General features: G+C 38.8%; 1 protein-coding gene across 5 annotated transcripts in view; it reads right to left on the reverse strand.

Annotated features, from left to right (window-relative positions):
* The window catches only part of Ubn2 (ubinuclein 2), a 93,002-nt gene that overhangs the window by 48,374 nt on the left and 25,328 nt on the right, over window positions 1–19,300 (reverse strand). For 4 of the 5 annotated variants that reach the window (XR_009590744.1, XM_060380163.1, XM_060380162.1 and 1 more), the window contains exons 6-8: window positions 18,330–18,822; window positions 10,555–10,625; window positions 353–482 (exon numbers count right to left, since the gene is read on the reverse strand). Coding sequence is in view for 4 of the 5 variants with exons in the window: in XM_060380163.1 (XP_060236146.1) it covers window positions 353–482; window positions 10,555–10,625; window positions 18,330–18,822 (694 nt within the window). In the remaining variant the exon portion in view is untranslated. The remainder of the gene's footprint in view (window positions 1–352; window positions 483–10,554; window positions 10,626–18,329; window positions 18,823–19,300) is intronic. The other variant, XM_021632152.2, reaches the window with a different exon arrangement.

The raw sequence follows: 19,300 nt of genomic DNA on the forward strand, positions 1-19,300 counted from the left end.
TGCCTTAGGAATGAATCAGTACTTTTCATCTAAACCTATAAACTGTTAAATTAAATTTTCTAAAGAATTATGTGTGCATCACACATGAACATGTTGTTATTGCTCATGCCATGGTATATTTGTAGAATCCAGAGGACAGTTTTGGTAGGCTTGCCTGACAAGTGGCTTCACCTGATGAGCCATCTTGCCAGGCCTAAAGAAGGTGCTCTTAAACAGTGTTAGTAACACCCTAAGTTTATTAAACGTGTAAGAAGACTATAAGTGATGGACTATAAAGCGTAAAGACTCTGAGCAAACGTTTTCTTGCTTACTGTTACAGAGCCAAAGATGGAGGTATTATTCCTCCACTCACCTGAACGTTAAGATGTAACTTCTTTAGACGTTTCACCAGTGCTTCCTTATTGCATGGAACAAATGCTTCAAGGTGGGAGTAGACACCACTACGAATGACAGGGCCTAGATCTTGTAGCTGTAACTCGATGCTGACCAAAAACAAAAACAAAAACAAAAAAAAACACACAACAATAAACAACATAGAATCTCTTTTACATAGCACCATGTAAGGCAGAAAGGTGGCAGGTCTAAGGCTAACCTAGTCTATGAAGCAAGTTCCAGGACAGCCAGGACTACACAGAGAAATCCTCTCTTGAAAATCAGTCAAACAAACAAAGGCGACAAGTAAGCAGATGTTTTCAAAACTACATTTATCATAGTCCCTACAGCACTTTCCTTTATGGTATCTGAAAAGGCAAAGCTCCTCATACCCAGCTATGCAAATATGCTTATTTCATCTTTGTTTCCCTTATCAGGCCTGTGACACAGCTGTGTGTTTAATAGTTTATTCAATTTATTGTAAAGGAGTAGTTTTCACTTCCTTTTTTGTCGACAGGAAACTAATTGTTAAATCTGCATTCTGCCCAGTAGCTATTTAATTTTGATGGACCAGCCTGCCTCCATTTTAAGATTAGAAGCTAACTTGCTATAAGATCAAAATACCTTCCCTTCCTGTTTTGTATAACTTAAAATTTGACCATGTCCTGACCCATTTTCTGGAATCTGACATGCTCCACACTCCATACCCTAATCTCCACCCTGTTAAGATGTTCTACCAAGTTCCTATGTAACCAAAATCCTTGGAAGCCCCCCTAGCCTTGCATTTTTTTGGGTCTACGTAATCCTCACTTTCTCCTACAGTCAATGCTATTTTCTCAAACACTTTAGGGAAATAGCCTATCTGACAGGAAAGAAAGCTCGCTTAATGTGAACAAAAAAATTTGCTTCAGTGGCCTCATTAGGTGGGATTAAATTTTGGAGGCCCCAACAAGATCAACACTCCAACACAAATTCTGAAGCCAGACCTTGACTTTGGGACTCCAGGACCAGCATGCTGCCTCAGGAAGTGTACACTTAAAGATGCTCCAAGGCTCTGAGGCAAGCTTTCTGTCTAGCAGGTTGTCAGAACTGTTACACAAAAAAGAAATTAGCAAGTACCTGTCTAAGGAGGCCTCCATCAGTAAGACATAGTAAGGCATCTCCTTACTATGACATCTGGTCCTAGCCTGCTAGGATTCCATCTGAGACAGTAAGGGTGCCTGATGAGTTACACAAACTCCTGTCCAGGGTTCGTGAGATGTCACACTACACATAAAACATATGTTTTTGGCACCTGGTTCTTGGTCCTTCACGGTTTATTTTGTGTTTTATTTTCTCCTGTCTAGAGCACTATCGAGAAGCCAGGTTGCCCACTTGGTTCTTGGATACTGGAAGCCAAGACGGAAATTGATTAAGCCCAGTTAAATATATGGAAGAAGGTGGTTACCACATGTTTTGTTTTTGACTGCTCTCTTCTGACTACTGAATGTTCTATGTTCTGCTCACTGGTTTGTTTGTTTGTTTCTGTCTCCATCCCTTGAATGTTTTATGTTCTTCTGTGTTTGTTAGTTTCATTTTTGCTATCTCTTTAAATTTGCCACCTCTGCTGCCACCACAGGGGCCCACCCAGCCTCAGGAGCTGATCTAGGAGATAGCTGAGATGGGCACTACCCAGAGAGCCAGGGCAGGTGACTGGGAACACTCAAGGTCTGCAGTGCCGGGTTGGGGTGAGGGTGGGGGGTGGATGCAACCCAAGGCCTGGCAGAAGACAGACCTGTCTCGCCTTCAGTATGACTGCTAGTCTAGAATTGCCATTATTTTGAGCTCTCCCTCTAGTCACAAAATTCAGTTCTTAGGTATGAATAATACTGAAATACTACTTTATGCCGTTCTACTTAATTGAAAGCCTGGTTCTGTAATTGTATATAACTTCTATCACTCTAAACTCATGCATGTTTGTTTAAAAATTTCTGTCTTATGTCAGACAACCCACCTAATTTTGTTAGCCACTATCAGAAGAGTATTTTCTAACTGAAAGTCCTGTCCCCAGGCAAAAGATATGGTTGGACTATACAACACAGATTTCCAGGATTATGGGTAAAAACCAACACCCAACACCAAGGGCCCAACACCAAGGTCCTACAATTGTTCAACTAACTATTTAGTCACTTCCGTCCATATTAAATAATACTTGTTAATAAAATACTAAAGCTGTACCTCCATGAATTTATATACAAAAATGTGCCTAGTGCTGGCAGCCAAACTTTGTAATGTAAGAGTCACCTAGATGGTACTGGTTTTAAAAGCATGAAAGGGTTCATGGAGAACAGCTAAACGTTGGCACTATATAGCAGAACTGGAATTCCTGAAACGAGCCTAGGTAATATTGAGCCCAAGTGCAATAAGGGACCTGAGCAATTCTGGTAATGCCAGTGCCATATGACGACCATGAAGAATAGCAGTCACATGAAACAGAGCCAACTGCAGCCTAGGGGGTAGGCTATAGGGGATGCTGCCCACAGTGGATGGAGCCAGAGAAGTGACCTGGGCACGTTAGAGGAACCCAAAGGATCATAAACGAATCCCAAATATTAAGCATTGAGTTGTTTACACTGTTCAAGTTTGCTCTTGCCTCACCCAGAGAATAACTGTGCCCTGTTCTGAGAACAGGGCTCCCAGAGGAGCCCTGGGACATTCCTATCTTATGATGCAGCAGGACAATGACCTAAAGCAGTCCAGCAAAGAGATTATGGAATTTCTTTCCTTACCTAAAGTTTATTTAGGCTAACAAAAACTGACTTAGGAATATATGTATAGCCTCTTTGTCTTTGCTAACTTTATTAAGCTTTACCTATTTTGATAAACTGAGTCATACAAGAGACTATGATATTCTATAATTATGCACTATGCAAAGACTAGGAAAATAAAGTTGCCAGTCTTCCTATGGACTGCATTTATGATTTAAAGTTATATTTTAATATTAAAATAGCTTCAACTCAAAATTTTAATTTTTTAAAGGCTAAGCCTAACAGGGGTCAAAGTGTAAATACTAATCTTATAAACGCAACTAACTTTTTTGTAAACTGTTAAAGATAATTAAAATATGTAAGTTACCTTATAAATGATAAAATTTTTAATGTGTTCAAAACTATACTTGTAGTCATCCTAAATACAAATATAAATTATTTACAAAAATAAACTTTGTTTAGACTCCTGTGTTTTCAAGGTTAAATGTAACACAAATAACTAAACATAATTAAGACTTATTTAAAATCAGGTATACTTAATAATAGGTACTCAAAAGTTTTCACAGTTCTACTGAATATGGCATTTAAAATGTTTCATGGAAAAAACTTCCTATGATAGACAGAAATAGCAGTTCCTAGTAGCAAACATAAGGTCTCCAAAGAAGAGAGATGAGGCACAGACAGGTATTCTGGTGACACTAACCCTGGGAAAAACTGCTGCATGCCTAAACTGTGGAAACTGTTGAGTTGACTGCCTTCGGCGGCCTAAGTCAAAGTAGGCCACTATTCCCAAGATCCTCATCCACAGGAAACTCTCTCAGATCTTCTGGGCATGGCAGCCAAAGGCCTGTTATCCTGTGCAGCAGCTGCAGATGCAATGCTGATGACAGAGACCTCTGCCCCAACAAACTACCGCTGGAGCCTAGAGTAACTGCCCAAGTAGTCTTAAGTCTCTGTCACTTTAATTGCTATTTCCTGCTATGATTTATCTTTCTCAGATTTCTAATGATGTTGATGGCTAACTGTAGTTTTATCAATCTAGCAACAGTTGCCTGGTTAACATGTTTCATATATGAAATCCAGGCCTTGAGCCAGATGTGGTGACATACACACCTGTAATCCCATCACTCAAGAGAAAGAGGCAGGTGGATCTCTGAGTTTGAGGCCAGCCTGATCTACAGAGCAAATTCCAGACAGCCAGGGATACACAGAGAAACTCTCTCGAAACAACAACAACAACAACAACAACAACAACAACCACAACCCACCACCAACAAAAAAACCCAAACAAACAAACAGGCCTAATTTTTCTGGAGCCATTAGATCTCCTGATGAAAAAGGAAAACTCATAGACAGGCTTACTCTGTGAACAGGTTTCATATTTAAGAACAAACAGATTTCAGTAAGTTTTTACTATTTGTTTATTTAAAAAACTTAATTTGCACTGACTGTTCTCAATAATTAACCACATGTTTAATGATAAATAACTGGATAAAAATTTAAGGTTTATATAAAATTATAAAGGTTTAAAAATTATTTAAAATGCAAGTTATAAACATCTAAAAATACGAAAACTTAAATTAACTTTTAAGGGTCTAAAAAGTTATTTGAAATAAAAGATTCAGATCTCTTTCTCTCTTTATGCTATTGTTCTACGAAGATTTCAAAGGTTCAGAGTTCTGTTGTTTTAATTGAAGGCTACAGCGCCTCGTATTCCCAGACGGTCTCCCATCTAAGTACTGACCAGGCTCGCTCCCACCTAGCACGTTCAGGGCGGTACGGCAGCAGATCAAGGTTCAGAGTTTTAACATTAATCAGTGGAGTTCTGACAAGCTGGTAAAGCAGTGACTACAATTATCAGTCACAAATTCAAGATTTTAAATTTCCTTGGTTGTCTTCTAAGTATAGACTTAAAGACGCTTCTCATCATGCTAAAAACATTTCTGTCCAATCTATATATCCAGCCCTCTGAACAGAGAAAAGAATGTTAATGCTTTTTAACCCAAAGCCATAGTAGCTCTGGTTCAAAATTTGTTTTGAAAACATGAGTCTACTTCAGCTATTTCTCAGACACCTGTTACCTGGTTTTTCTACTTTGTGGATTTCAATACAGATTACAATGTATCTATAAGTGTACAAAACTAATGTATCTAAAACTCTTATGTTTTTTTGTAAACTTAAAGATTTAAATAAGCTTCAGCAGGGAGGTGGTGATGCCCATCTTTCATCCCACCTCTGGGAGGCAGAGGCAGGTGGATCTCTGAGTTTGAGGCCATCATGGACTACAGATCAAGTTCCAGGACAGCCAGAGCCACACAGAGAAATCCTGTCTCCAAAAACAAACAAACAAACAAACAAACAAACAAACAAACGATCTAAATAAGCTTCAACGAGTTGCAACTTGAATCCTCCTGTCACAGGTCAAATGGACTATAAGTACTCCTGTCATGATAATTAACAACATAAGCTTCCCTGGGAGGTCCAAATGTAAATTTTTTCCTTTAAGTTCCTTAACTTGTTTCTAGTCTATATCTGTCCCAGCAGATTTCCACTTGGCTGACAAAAACCACCCAGGAATCAGCTGTGGACTACAAATTGTTCCAAGGATAATCTACACCAGGCCAGACCCAAGCAGTCCTTCAAACCAGAGAGCCCTGGATTTGCTGAAAGCTAATTTGAACCAGTCCAGCAGACATGATTGCTCTGTCTCTTCAGCTGGCTCCATGAGCCAGATACTGACTCATTGACATTGCCTAGATCTCCTCCTGGCCTTCCTGGACCCTGACAATTTCAGCTGAGAAGCAATTACAGAAGAGAATACATCATCCCTTATCCTCAACAAAGGCTGGGATGGTAGGTCCAAAGGAAACTGGCAAAAGGGACAAAATAGCTATCTATAATGCCTAACTAATGGCATACCAGGCTCCCTCAATTCCAAAAAGGTACCTGTTAAAACCAAACAGGCCAAAATTTATCAACAGTAGCTTCATGACCTCAAATAGTTCTACAGTATGATAGGGTACTCAACCTGCTCTATACAGAACTAAGAGGATGACTTGAAGAAAAGCTATTTTCTGAGCTAACCAACTAGAAATAACTCGAGAGACCCTAGCCAGGATACAAATTTGGTCCCTCACAATATAAAAACTGCAAATACTTGTCTCCTGCCAGCATTATCAACCTATAGAAATAGATAAAAATGGCCATCCCTTGTCTGAATTTGAAAGGGACACATAAGACAAAGGGGAATGAGGACCAACCCAACTTTATCAGAGTAACAAGAAGCCATCTTGTTACTAGGTCAAAACAAATTCATTCTTGTTTTCTGTAAAACTTTTGATCTTGTCTTAGAAAGAAAAGGCAAGGATCTCTCTGAACTCAAGGCCAGCCTAGTCTATATAGGAGCTCCAGGCAAGCCAAGGCTACATAGTGAGACCTTGTGTCAAAACAAAAACAACAAAGTAAAACAAATTGGGGCTCTTGGTAACAAATTATGTCCAAGTCACCACAGATAATTACAGGACAACATTCAGGGAGATTAGGAAACCCTCCATATCAAATGAATTTATGAATTTATAACCTCTAAGATATACCATAATTTCAATCTGGTGGTGGCGGCAGCACACACCTTTAATTCCAGTGCTTAGGAGGTAGAGGCAGGCAGATCTCTGTGAGTTTGAGGCTTGTTCTACAAAGCAAGTTCCAAGATAGCCAGGGCTACAAAGTAACTGTCCTGAAAAACCAAACTAAACCAAACCAACCCAACCAAACAAAGAAATATAATTTCAGAAAAGAAAAATAAAACAGACAAAAATCATATTCTTTAGAATTAGTAAAAGAAAAACCCCTGGTATTAGGAAAACTATAAATACTGAATAGGTTAAAGCAAGAACACACATAGGGAAACAACATCATAGTCACGAGTGCTACACAGAAATGTTTGGTTGTTTGCCCTTGGCTAGACAGTTAACTAAGGGCTGAGACTCCTAGTAGGTGGAGTTCTGAACTTATTGTTAAAAGTTAGTTGAGAGTGAAAATAAAATACAAACTCTCCAGGTTCTGAAATTCCACATAAGTCTAGAGTGACTTAAGGAGGCAGTTTAAAAAGTTATTGGTTTCTAAAAATGGTAACTCAGATAAGGAAAAGCTGCCTCCCTGAGAAGAAACCAACTGCTAAGTACTCTGTATACTGCCATTCAGGTCACCACTCATTCAAAGAGCACCAAAGAGAGAGCTTGAAGGTCTCGCAGGGGCTGTCCAGCAAACTGACTGCTGGCCTACTGTAATCTCAGTGAAACTGCAGCCAGAAGCTCATTATCTATTAGGAATGCCTGCTTCAGATGACAGGGAAGAAACTCAAGTGAATATGTTGTGTACTTGTTAATTCAAGTCAAATCTAACTAGATAAAAAAAAAAAAAAAAGGTAAACCAAAGAAATTAACCTTTTTCTCCTCAACAAAAGGAAGAAATAGCGAGGCCAATACACCTGAGTAATGCCATGATATTACTACCTCAAATAAGCATCACATTACAACAGTAACGATGTCCAGAAGATGTGTTTCAGATAGAGAAAAAAGGCCAGGAACAGTAATAAAGTGACTAGGAGAAGAAACTTCAACTTTGAGCTTGAAAAAGTCTTGAAGAACTGAAAGCATGCCTTTTGTGACATGAGCAGTAGATGGGAGTGGTAAGGAGAGCTGGAGAGATGGCTCAGCAGTTAAGGGTACTGACCCTCTTCCAGAGACCCAGGCTTGGTTCCCAATACTCATATGGTGCCTAACAACTGTTTGTAATTCTAATTCCAACAGATATGACACCCTCTTCTGGCCTCCTTGGGTACCAGGCACAAGTATGGTGCAGTTACATAAGTGCAGGCAAAATACTCATACATAAAATAAAATTAAAACATCCTTAAAAAGAAACAAAAGCCTGTTAATGGAATGACAACAATGTGTTTACCTGTACTGCCAGAGCACAAGAACGGGCTCTTGACTCTCCCAGGGGAAAACAGATTTCCCCTCTTATAGAGGAAATGGGGAGAAAAGGAGGGAGGGGAACAGGGAGAGAACAAAAAGGCCAGTATGAGGAAAGAGTAGATCTAGTATATAGGGAAAGAAAAATGGCTAGCAAGATCTGATTACAGAATCTGGGACAAGTCTGATGAGTAACAGTTGTACTGTCTAGTGAATCTGGAATTTAAAAGTAATCAGAAAATGTGGCGGCACAGATGTGATGAATCATAGACCTCTTCCAAGCACCTGCATTCAACCTGAAAATCCCTGGCTGAAATATAGCATTTTTTTCTGCTGTTCCACTAGAAACATACGGTTTGTAGACTCTATTTTTTAAGTATGAGGATAGCAGAGACTGCAACTAATTACACATAATGAAAAACACCCTTTTATATCTAATATTTCTCTTATGTTAAGACGGGACTCATAGACGCATTGCTTGCTCTTATCTTTCTGATACTATACAATACCAGATCAGACCGATTATTTCATCACATAAGCATAATGTGCTTTTTCCCTCACGACCACACTTTTGTCTAGTTCTGTCTCCAGTCAATTGTATGCTTATCCTATAACCAACCATTAAAATCTATGAGCCAACTATTTACAAGTACATCTTATTTGGCTACAACCTTCAAATTTGCAGCTTCACTACTATCAAACTCTGAGTATATTGATACTAAATCTAAAAATCTGCTCATTTAAATACAATCCATGTCATATATGAACCTTCATCTTTTTCTTTCCTTATTTGATTTCTGTAACTTTCATATAAACTTAGAGCCAAGATTTGTTTCTTTCAAGACAGGGTTTCTCTGTGTAGCCTTGGTTGTCCTGGAACTCACTCTGTAGACTCAGTGTGGCTTCAAACTCAAGAGATTCAACTGACTTTTCCTCTCACCTTTACCACTACGCCTAGCTCCAAAATTTTTTCTTTGAGCCAGTTTCCACTGGCTACAAATTTTGTATGAAATTATAATAAACATCATTAAACAATCACAGAATCATCTGTCTCAATTCTGAGTAATGGGAATAGGTGGACAATTACACCACTTTGAATAAATACTCTAAACTCTCACAGACATTTTCATATAAGGTGACACAAAATGCACCTAGAACTAGCTGAATAGTCAACCTGCATAGTGGTCATTTGCTCTAAAAGCTAGAAATATCAAAGGCTGTAACTACCATAAGTAGTATGGCAAACAAATGCATTTCTATCTCACAGATCAATTAATAAAATATTTTAAAACAACATTCATATATGTATGTGCATGTGTGTATATATATACATATGGTACCGTATATATATATATACATATATACATATATATATATGTATATATATATATATATGGTACTATGGAGTACATGTGAGAAGGCCAGAAGACAAATTGTAGATTTGCTTCTCACCTTCAACAAGGTGGGTCCCAGGGATCAAACTCAGGTCATCAGATTTGATGTTAAGCACTTTATCCATTGAGCCATATCATTGGTTTCCACAGGTCAACTGTGTGTAAATTTATAGCTTTTTTATTTTTTAAAAACAAAGTCTCATAAAGCCCAGGCAAGTCTATAACTTAATATTATTCCTGAAGATGACCTTGAATTTCCTGGTTCTCCCAGCTCCATCTCTATAGTGTGGGGATAACAGGTATAAAATATCACCCCCAGTTTTATGCAGTACTGGGGAATCTGATCCAGACCTTTATAAATTAAAGGCAAGAACTGTTGCAGTTGAACTATATCCTCAGGCCCTCAACCACCTACTTATTTTATTAGATGATGATGATGATGATGATGATGATGATGATGTGCACGTACCATGTGTGCAGATGTGAGTGAATGCATGCCACAAGTGTGTGGAGCTCAAGTGATAACACTGGGAGTGGGTTTTCTCCTTTCATCTGGATTCAAACTAAGAACAAGCTTGCATGGCAAGTATTTTACCACTGAATCATCTCATTGGCTCTCAACTTATATATATCCTAAGCTAGCCTCAAATTTGTAGTTCTCTTGCTTCAGCTTCTTGGTGCTGGGAATAGAGGCATGAACCACCGGTCTCTCAGAGTTTTAATTAATTAATTAGTTTATTTATTTGAGATACAGTATCAAGTAGCCCAGGCTGACCTTCAACTCACAAAGTAGCTGAGGATGACCTTTAGCTGTTCAGCCTTCACCTATGAAGTGCTAGAATTACAGATGTGTGCCACCACACTCAAGTCTATGCACACCCAGGGCTTTCAAGCATGCTAAGCAAGCACTCTACTGACTCAGCAGCCTGCAATGTTAGCTGTTTGTTATCTTTTCTTTCTTTTAAGGCAGGAATTGCACCTAACCCCACACAAACACTAGGCAAGCATTCTATCACTGAGGTTTATTCCCAGTCCAGGTTTAAAAAGAAAACGATAGAAATCACTTACTCAAGAAGAATATTATTCATATCCTGTGTAAAGAATTTTTTCCTTCCTTCTTCATCAAAAAGTTTGGCAGCCTAGAAAAACATAAAAAAACAGACAATGTAATTCACAATTACTGACATGAATTATCTAACAACAACAATAATAATAAACTTCATTATTAGTAAAATACCACAAATTTTGACCCAGAGTCATGCAAAGCCATTTGAGATCCAAATCAAATAGGCTCTCATGTACGTATGTTTGCTGTAGTGGCTGTAACCGCCAATAGACTTACTGGCTTAAAAAACGGAGACTTATTCTTTCACTTGGACATTCAAAATCAGTACCAGTGTACTAAAATCAAAGTGACACAGGGCTAGGCTGTCTTTCAGAGAGCATTAAAAACAAAAACAAACAAACAAACACCAACAAAAAAACAGATAAAATCCCAACATGTTAAAAGCAAAGCATACAGTGAGTAGTAAGCACAACATACGGAACTGAAAGTATCACTTAAAATAAAGCAACTTCCCAAGGGTCATTTAAATGATAGCCACAATGAAATACTATACTTACAAAGAAGCAATGTGAAAATACATTAGCACTACCTATTTTTAGACTTACTCATCATCAAAGGTCACAAAAAGTATGAAACTGAATACTGAGTATCAATTCTATGATAAAAAGTGCTTGCCAAGAGAAACACTTAAAGAAATGCTCAACATCATTAGCCATCAGGGAAATGCAAATCAAAACGACCCTGAGATTTCACCTTACACCCACCAGAATGGCCAAGATAAAAAACTCAAGTGACAAAACATGCTGGAGAGGTTGTGGAACCTCCTCCACTACTGGTGGGAATGTAAATTTGTACAACCACTCTGGAAATCAATCTGGTGCTTTCTCAGACAACTAGGAATAGCGCTTCCTCAAGATCCAGCTATATCACTCCTAGGCATATATCCAAGAGGCTCAAGTACACAATAAGGACATTTGCTCAACCATGTTTGTAGCAGCTTTATTTGTAATAGCCAGAAGCTGGAAACAATCCAGATGCCCCTCAACTGAAGAATGGATACAGAAATTGTGGTACATCTACACAATGGAATATTACTCAGCAATGAAAAACAAGGAAATCATGAAATTTGCAGGTAAATGGTGGGAACTGGAACAGATCATCCTGAGTGAGCTATCCCAGAAGCAGAAAGACACACAAGGTATATCCTCACTCATGTAGACACATAATATAGGACAAACCTACTAAAATCTGTACACCTAAAGAAACTAATCTAGAGGGAGGAATCTGGCTAAAATGCTCAATCCCCATCCCAAAAGGCCTAAAGAGGATGGACATCAGAAGAAGAAGAAAACAGTAAACAAGTTAAGAGCCTCCCACAGAGGGCCTCTGAAAGGCTCTACCCTGCAGGGTATCAAAGCAGATGTTGAGACTTATGGCCAAACTTTGGGCAGAATGCAGGGAATCTTATGAAAGAAGTGAGAAATAGGAAGATTTGGAGAGGACAGGAGGTCCACAAGGAGAGCAACAGAACCAAAAAATTTGAACACAGGGGTCTTTCCTGAGACTCATACTCCAACCAAGTACCATGCATGGAGATAACCTAGAACCCCTGCACAGATGGGTAGTTCAGTGTCCAAGTGGGTTCCACAGTAATGGGAACAGGGACTGCTTCTGACATGAACTGATTGGCCTGCTCTTTGATCACCTCCTCCTGAGGGGGGAGCAGTCTTATCAGGCCACAGAGAAGGACAATGCAGCCACTCTTGATGAGATCTGATAGAATAAGATCAGAAGGAAGAAGAGGAATACCTCCCCTATCAGTGGACTTGGGCAAGGGCATGTGTGAAAAAGGAGGAGGGAGGATAGGACTGGGAGGGGAGGAGGGAGGAGTTTATGGGGGAATACAAAGTGAATAAAGTGTAATTAAAAAAAAAAGTGCTTGCCAAAATGTTTAAAGTATACAACAGACATTTCCTTTGAGTGAAAACATATGAAGAATTATAACACACACACACATGCCCAGGCACACACACTGAGAAAGATATATGCTCCGTATGTAGTCCAGACTAGTCTTGAGCTTGGTGATCCTCCTGAATCAGAGTACTAGGATCACAGGCATCTGCCATTATATCCACCTTAAACTCTATAATCTTAAAAGCTTTAATGTCATTAAAAATTAGACTTAGCCAAAAATCAGACTTAGTATTCAAGTCATAAATAGTATTATCTAAATAAAAATGCCAGGCAACAGTTCTTTCTGCTCTTGTCATTAATGTTAGGACTTCCATTTTGTTTTATTATTTAAACTGCTAGGTTTTACCTACTGATAATGTCAATCCACATCATTTTTTTCTGTGCTGAGGAAAACCAGGACCCTGTAATGTTAGGCAAGTTCCCAAACACTGAGCTAAGCTCCCAGCCCTCAAAACACAGTATTTAAACATTTTTTCTTTATTATTATTTATTACAATCTATTCACTTTGTATCCCGGCTGTAGCCCCCTCCCTCATCTCCTCCTGGTCCCACCTTCCTTTCCTTTTCTTCCCTTATGCCCCTCCTCTAGTCCACTGATAGGGGAGAGGTCCTACTCCAGTACTATCTGACCCTAGCCTATCAGGTCTCATCAGGACTGTCTGGATCCTCTTTCTCTATGGCCTTGCCAGGGGGAGGTGATCAAAGAGCAGGCAAATGAGTTCATGCCAGTGACTGCCCCTGCTCCCCTTACTAGGAAACCCACATGGAGACTGAGAAGCTCATGGGCTACATCTGAGCAGGGGTCTAGGTACTCTCCATGCATAGTGCTTGGTTGATTCATCAGTCTCTGCAAGACTTTGAGCCCAGATTTTTTGGCTCTGTTGGTCTCCTTGTGGAGCTCCTGAAACCACAATATTTTAAAAACAAGATTATTTCTGTTCCCTATAGAATGTCCTCGACAGCGGGTCTATGAATTGTTTAACTTTGTATTTGTTTTTAGTTTGTAGTCTATACTTTATATTGACTATCATATAGATCTGAAAAAACAATCAGAGGTTGGTATTATACATCCCCCAAATCTTAAAAATAAGGAGCCAAAAACATAGAAGAGTTACACAAGATACCCCTAAATGAAATTGCTAGCAAGTTGTGCAGTCAAGATTAAGGCTAAGGCCTTTCGTGTAAACTGCAAAACTGCCGCACAGCAGACACTGGCTGACTGCAGTAGTCTAGCTTCTACATAATTAAGAGCAATAAAAAAAAAAAAAAATCAAGGAATAAGTACAAACTAATTACATAAGCTTGAGGATAATATTGTCACCACTGAACTTCCTCTTAACCAGGTGACTAGAAGCAAAGGAGTTTTTAACTTAGAAACGCTGCCACAATCACTTATGGCAGAATAGTCAAAGGCAGGTCATGTCAAGAGCCATGAGATGCTCACAGATTAGACAGATCTAACACAAAACTTAAGCCATCTCTGCCAAGCTTCCAAAATATTTGACAGTTTCACATGCTTTATGTAGAAAAGGCAAATTTCCAAGACATACTTCTTAGACAGGATGAAGATTAGGCATGTGTAAAAGACAGAAATATACAATGAAAGCCAGAATGAAAAGGAAACTTAAAAAAAAGATATTTACTCATTGCAAAGTAAAAAATTAACAGTGAAGCAGTTTATCAGATAGACACAAATGTTTCAGCCAAAGATAAATTTCATCTGCTGAAGAAAAAGCACCATCTTATATTTCAAAGAAAGACACAAAGAACTAGTGCCCATCAGTAAGTGAACCTTCTTATTGGCGATTTCCAACTAAAGGCTGAATTGAGCCTGTCATGGCCATTGCAGACAGATATCTTTTGATATGAGATATCACAGGGCCTTTTTAGGAGCAGAATATGCCCATAGCTACCTGAGTAGCGTATGAAGAAAGTGGCTTATATGACAGAGTGTGCTATGTAGTGCAGCTGTCTTGACCCTGAATCTTGCCTTGGCAAGTTAAACATTAGAAGGCTTTCAGAGTATCAGTTAGCCATGCTGCATCTAAGTCTCCTTAGCCTTCATACTACGTGGTATGTAAGTCTCTCAGACCCAGTCAGGTTACTATCTCTTGAGAGAAATGGCAATAGCACACTCAGGGTAGAGCATCCGGTTATGTTTTTTCCCCCTAAATAAACAGTACCTAATATTACTAATAACTCCATCTTGAAACACCGTATCATATCACCAGTGCTTTTTTTTTTTTTTCCCTCCTGAGATAGGGTTTTTCTGTGTAGACTAGGTTGGCCTTGAACTCACAGAGGTCTCTTCCTCCCTCAGTGCTGGGATTACAGGAGCGTGCCACTGTGACCAGCTCACAAGCACTATAATGTAGTATGTATGTATGTATGTATGTATGTATGTATGTATGTATCTATCTATCTATCTATCTGATTTCTCTGTGTAGCCCTGGCTGTCCTGGACTAGCTCTGTATTTACTTATTTGTATTTTGGGCTGTCCTGGACTAGCTCTGTAGACTATTTATTTATTTATTTAATTTATATTTTTGGGTTTCCTTGTGTTGCCCTGGCTGTCCTGGACTCGCTTTGTAGACCAGGCTGGCCTCAAACTCACAGAGATCCACCTGCCTCTGCCTTCCTGAGTGCTGGGATTACAGGTGTGCATCATCATGCCTGGCCACTGGCACTTTTTAATTTTTATTTTATTACTTTTATTTTTTGGTTTTTCAAGACAGGGTTTCTCTGTGTAACTTTGGCTGTCTTGGAACCTAGAAGATACCCAAGTGATCAGGACTGGCACAAAAGGAAATGGAGAAAACAGGAAGATGAGGTGACTCCTGGTGCTTAAATGTCACTTTTGTTACTTTCAGGATGTGTGCTCATGTTGAATTATTTAGCCGCTCTCCAGTTAAGTTTCTTGTAAATAAAGCTTGTACTTCAAATACAGAATTGTCAAGAAAATTAAAGAAAAAAAAAAGAAGCCTCAAATTAAGAGTTATGGCTCTACTCAATAGTACAATGGTTGCTTGGCATGCACAAAACCCTAAATTCAAATGTCAGGACAATTAAAAAGACAGACAAACAAACTCATAAACAACACTTCACCAAGTCACTCAGATTAGGTCTACATACCTCACCAGCAGAGATCGAAACCACCTTAAAGTGCAAGGATTGGCAAAAATAGCAAAACACAGAATGGAAATAGAAACCACCTTGGAGTGTGTAAGGATGGGCAAAAACGTCAAAGAGACTTTGAACTACAATAAAGGACACTTCATACTGATCAAGGGAACGAATCCTCAAAGCATTACAATCTTAAATAAGTATGCAATAAATCTGGATACGCTCACCTCTACAAATACTTCCAGATGTAGAGTAACAGATTAACACACACACAAACACACATTATCAGTAGGTGACTTTAATACCCCCACTTTCATCAACCCTCTCACTAATGGATGGATTATATAAATAAAAAATGAACAGGGAATTAGTTAAATGACATTATAGATCAAATGGAGCTAACATATCTGTATAGAACATTCCATTCAACCACCAGAACATATACATTCTCATTGAACCTACCCTAAAATATTGGGATACAAAATATCTCTCAATAAGTTAAAAAAACAAAACAAAACAAAAAAAAACCCCTACCCCCCACCATGTATCAAAAGCAATAGGAACCACAGAAAAAAGACCAGGCATGGCGTCAAAAGCCTTTAATCCCAGAAACTAAGGATAACAGGGGACAAATCTCAACAGAACAAAAGACAACAAATCCATGTTAAATGGAGACAAACTTGAAGCATTTCCACTAAAATCAGGATAGACAAGGACGCCTATTCTCTCCACTCCTGTCCAACATAGCAGTTAAGTCACAGAGTAACAAGACAAGGACAAAAGTCAGAAAAACACCACCAATAACAACTGAAAGAAAAACAAAAAAATGAAACACTCTGACTAAATCTAAGCAAGGAAATAAAAGACTTGTACATAGACACAGGAGAGAACTTTACAAACACAACTCTGGAAGTACAGGAATTAAGACCAACAACTGCAAATGGAACCTCATGAAACGTTTTTTTCTGTATCGTCAAGGATGCCATCATTCTAATAAGGAGAAAACTAAACACCAGGAAAACAAGCAACCCATTATTGCTGCTCTTCCTAACAGCCAGCAAATAGCCTAGATGTCAATCAACAATGAATGGTGAGTAAAAACATGGTACATTTAACTGTAAGGAAAATTCAGCTGTAAAGAAAAATGAAATTAACTTCATGGGAAAATGACCAGAGCTGGAAATAATCATTCTTAGACAATCCAGACCCTGAAAAATGCACAGTCTATCTCATTTGTGTACGCTAGCTTTGAATTTTCTGATCTGTTTAATCTGGAGGAACCAGAGGTCAGGACCAGCAGTAACCCCAGCCTCAGGGATCCCCTGCGCTCTCCTGGCCTCCACAGAACGAGCATACCTGTGCCCAAACCACTGCCCTACGCACATACTTAACAATGATCTAAAATCTTTAAGAAATACAGTCAACATTGGCAATGAGCTCTTTTAACACACTTCCTCTAAATTCTGGACTGAGAAAGGAAATTCAAGTAAGTAAAAACATAGAGCAGCTAATTAATAAGTCACAACCTTAGAAGAAACACTAAATAACAAATACAAGAGTAAAATAATCAATCAATCAATAAAGTCAAAGGGTCAGTTGAAAGAAAAGAATTCTTCTGCTCCCAACATAGGACAATTCAATATTTCAGAGATAAAAGAATAAACACAACATAGGGAGGGTTTCAATAGAGACGTCTTAGGAGAAAAAAGCAGAATAGAGAAGTTCATACATTACAAAGAATTATTTTTAGTTAAAAAAAAAAAACACACTTCACATTTGTGGATTAAAATAAAAAAAAAAAAAAAACCCACCAGTTTAATAATGGCTACTTCTGCTAGAGGTGAGTAATTGAAATTTTTCCTCATATATGAAGTGGATTCTATATTGTTTACAGTAGATGGGCCAGTCTCAGCCTCCACTGCTGGAACTGCATACACACTACCACACCTGGTTTATATTACTTTTATAATCAGGGGAAGACAATTCAAAATTACTCAAGTATGGCATGGATTTAGACAAACATGCTAAAGTAATCAAAAATCAATTTAAGCCAGGCCTGCCAAATTTGAACACAAACTATTCTGTATCTCAGATGAAAGGCAGATGTAGGAGGCTGGGTTTGCAGCTAGTTAAACTAATAAATGAGCCCAACTACGAGGAGAAACCTAATGTGACAGCTGTCATAGTGGGACTACAACTAATGCTTACTATAGCTTCTGATTAGCTAGAGAAATAGACCATAAAATAACTATGGGCTCAAAATGTGGCTCAGAGGTAGAACTCTTTTTCAAGCCAAATTTCTCTGTGTAGCCTTGGCTATTCTAGAACTTGCTCTGTAGACCAGGCTGGCCTCAAGCTAACAGATATTTGCCTGCCTCTACCTGGGACTAAAGGCATGCGCTGTTGCCGGCTCCCCCACCCGCCTAGTGGTATAACTCTTGACTAGGTTATAGAAAGCCCAGGATTTGATCCCTTGGAACTGAAAAAATAAATAATAAAACAGAACAAGACTACATGATAAAATAGTTTGGACCAAATAAGTTCAGGTAAACTCGCACAGTGCTACTAGGAATATATAGCCAATGTCTAAAAGAGACTATGGAAAATAAGAAGTTGCTCGGACTATAGGTCTTTAAACTACATGTTTGTGTGGCAAATAAAAACCAAAAGCATCATTACACTTACTACACGAAGGTCCTCAATGCGTTTCTCAAGAAGCACAGGCAGACCGTCTGGAAGTGTAGGAACCACCTTAGGCGTAACCTGAGAAGTGAAGGTGGGCTGTGTGGTTCCGTTTTCTCCCCCTGACTCAGAGAGGGGACTGCCATCAGAAGTAGCATCCAGTAATCTGTCAAAGTCAAAATCATCTAGCATCTCTAGGGCATTTTCAGCTTCCTGAAACAGTTCATGTTCATTTGTGCTAACAAAAATAGGGAGGTCTGGATCAGCACTGTTCAGACTTAAGTCTGGGATGTCATCCCCCAGGCCTGTGGCAGCACAAGAGGGCTTAGGCAGAGAGGAAGTTGACGGGGTCACTGGGACTTTAGGGGTAGATTCCTTCTTCAATGCATCCTTCTCTTTTTGAAATTTTCGTATCATGGCAGCCAGAGAAAGGGAATCTTTATATCGCTTCTTCTTTTTTTCAGACTTGTGTGAATTTAGAGCCACAACTCTGTGAAGGAAAACAACAACAAAAAAAAAAACAACAAAAAACAAAAACTGGTTGGACTGAATCATTTGAAAAGTTCATCCTCAATGTAAATAAGTAAAATAATTAAATCATGCGGAAGGTGTCTTCTTAGTTTCTTATTAAAGTATACTTTCACGCTAGCACCCTCTCACCACCTTCTGGGTAACATGATAAGGTCTCACAAAGCCTATGCTGGCCTCAAACTCCTTACATGTCATTCTTAGGATGTCCTGAACTCATGCTTCAACCTCCCAAGTCCTAGAATTAGAGATTTGTGCTAATACATGTGGCTTAAACTGGTTCTTTGAGGTTAAAAAGTTATAATGAACAAGATAGTCAGTGAAAATTCTGTAAGTGTAATCTGAAACACCATGAGTGAGTTTCATTAGATGACAAAGCCTCCTGCTTATTAACAGTAACCACAATATTATTAAAAAGCAGTGGGTCATTATAAAATTAA

This window comes from Meriones unguiculatus, chromosome 3 (genome assembly GCF_030254825.1).
Source record: "Meriones unguiculatus strain TT.TT164.6M chromosome 3, Bangor_MerUng_6.1, whole genome shotgun sequence".
In the NCBI taxonomy this organism is placed as follows: Eukaryota; Metazoa; Chordata; class Mammalia; order Rodentia; family Muridae; genus Meriones; species Meriones unguiculatus.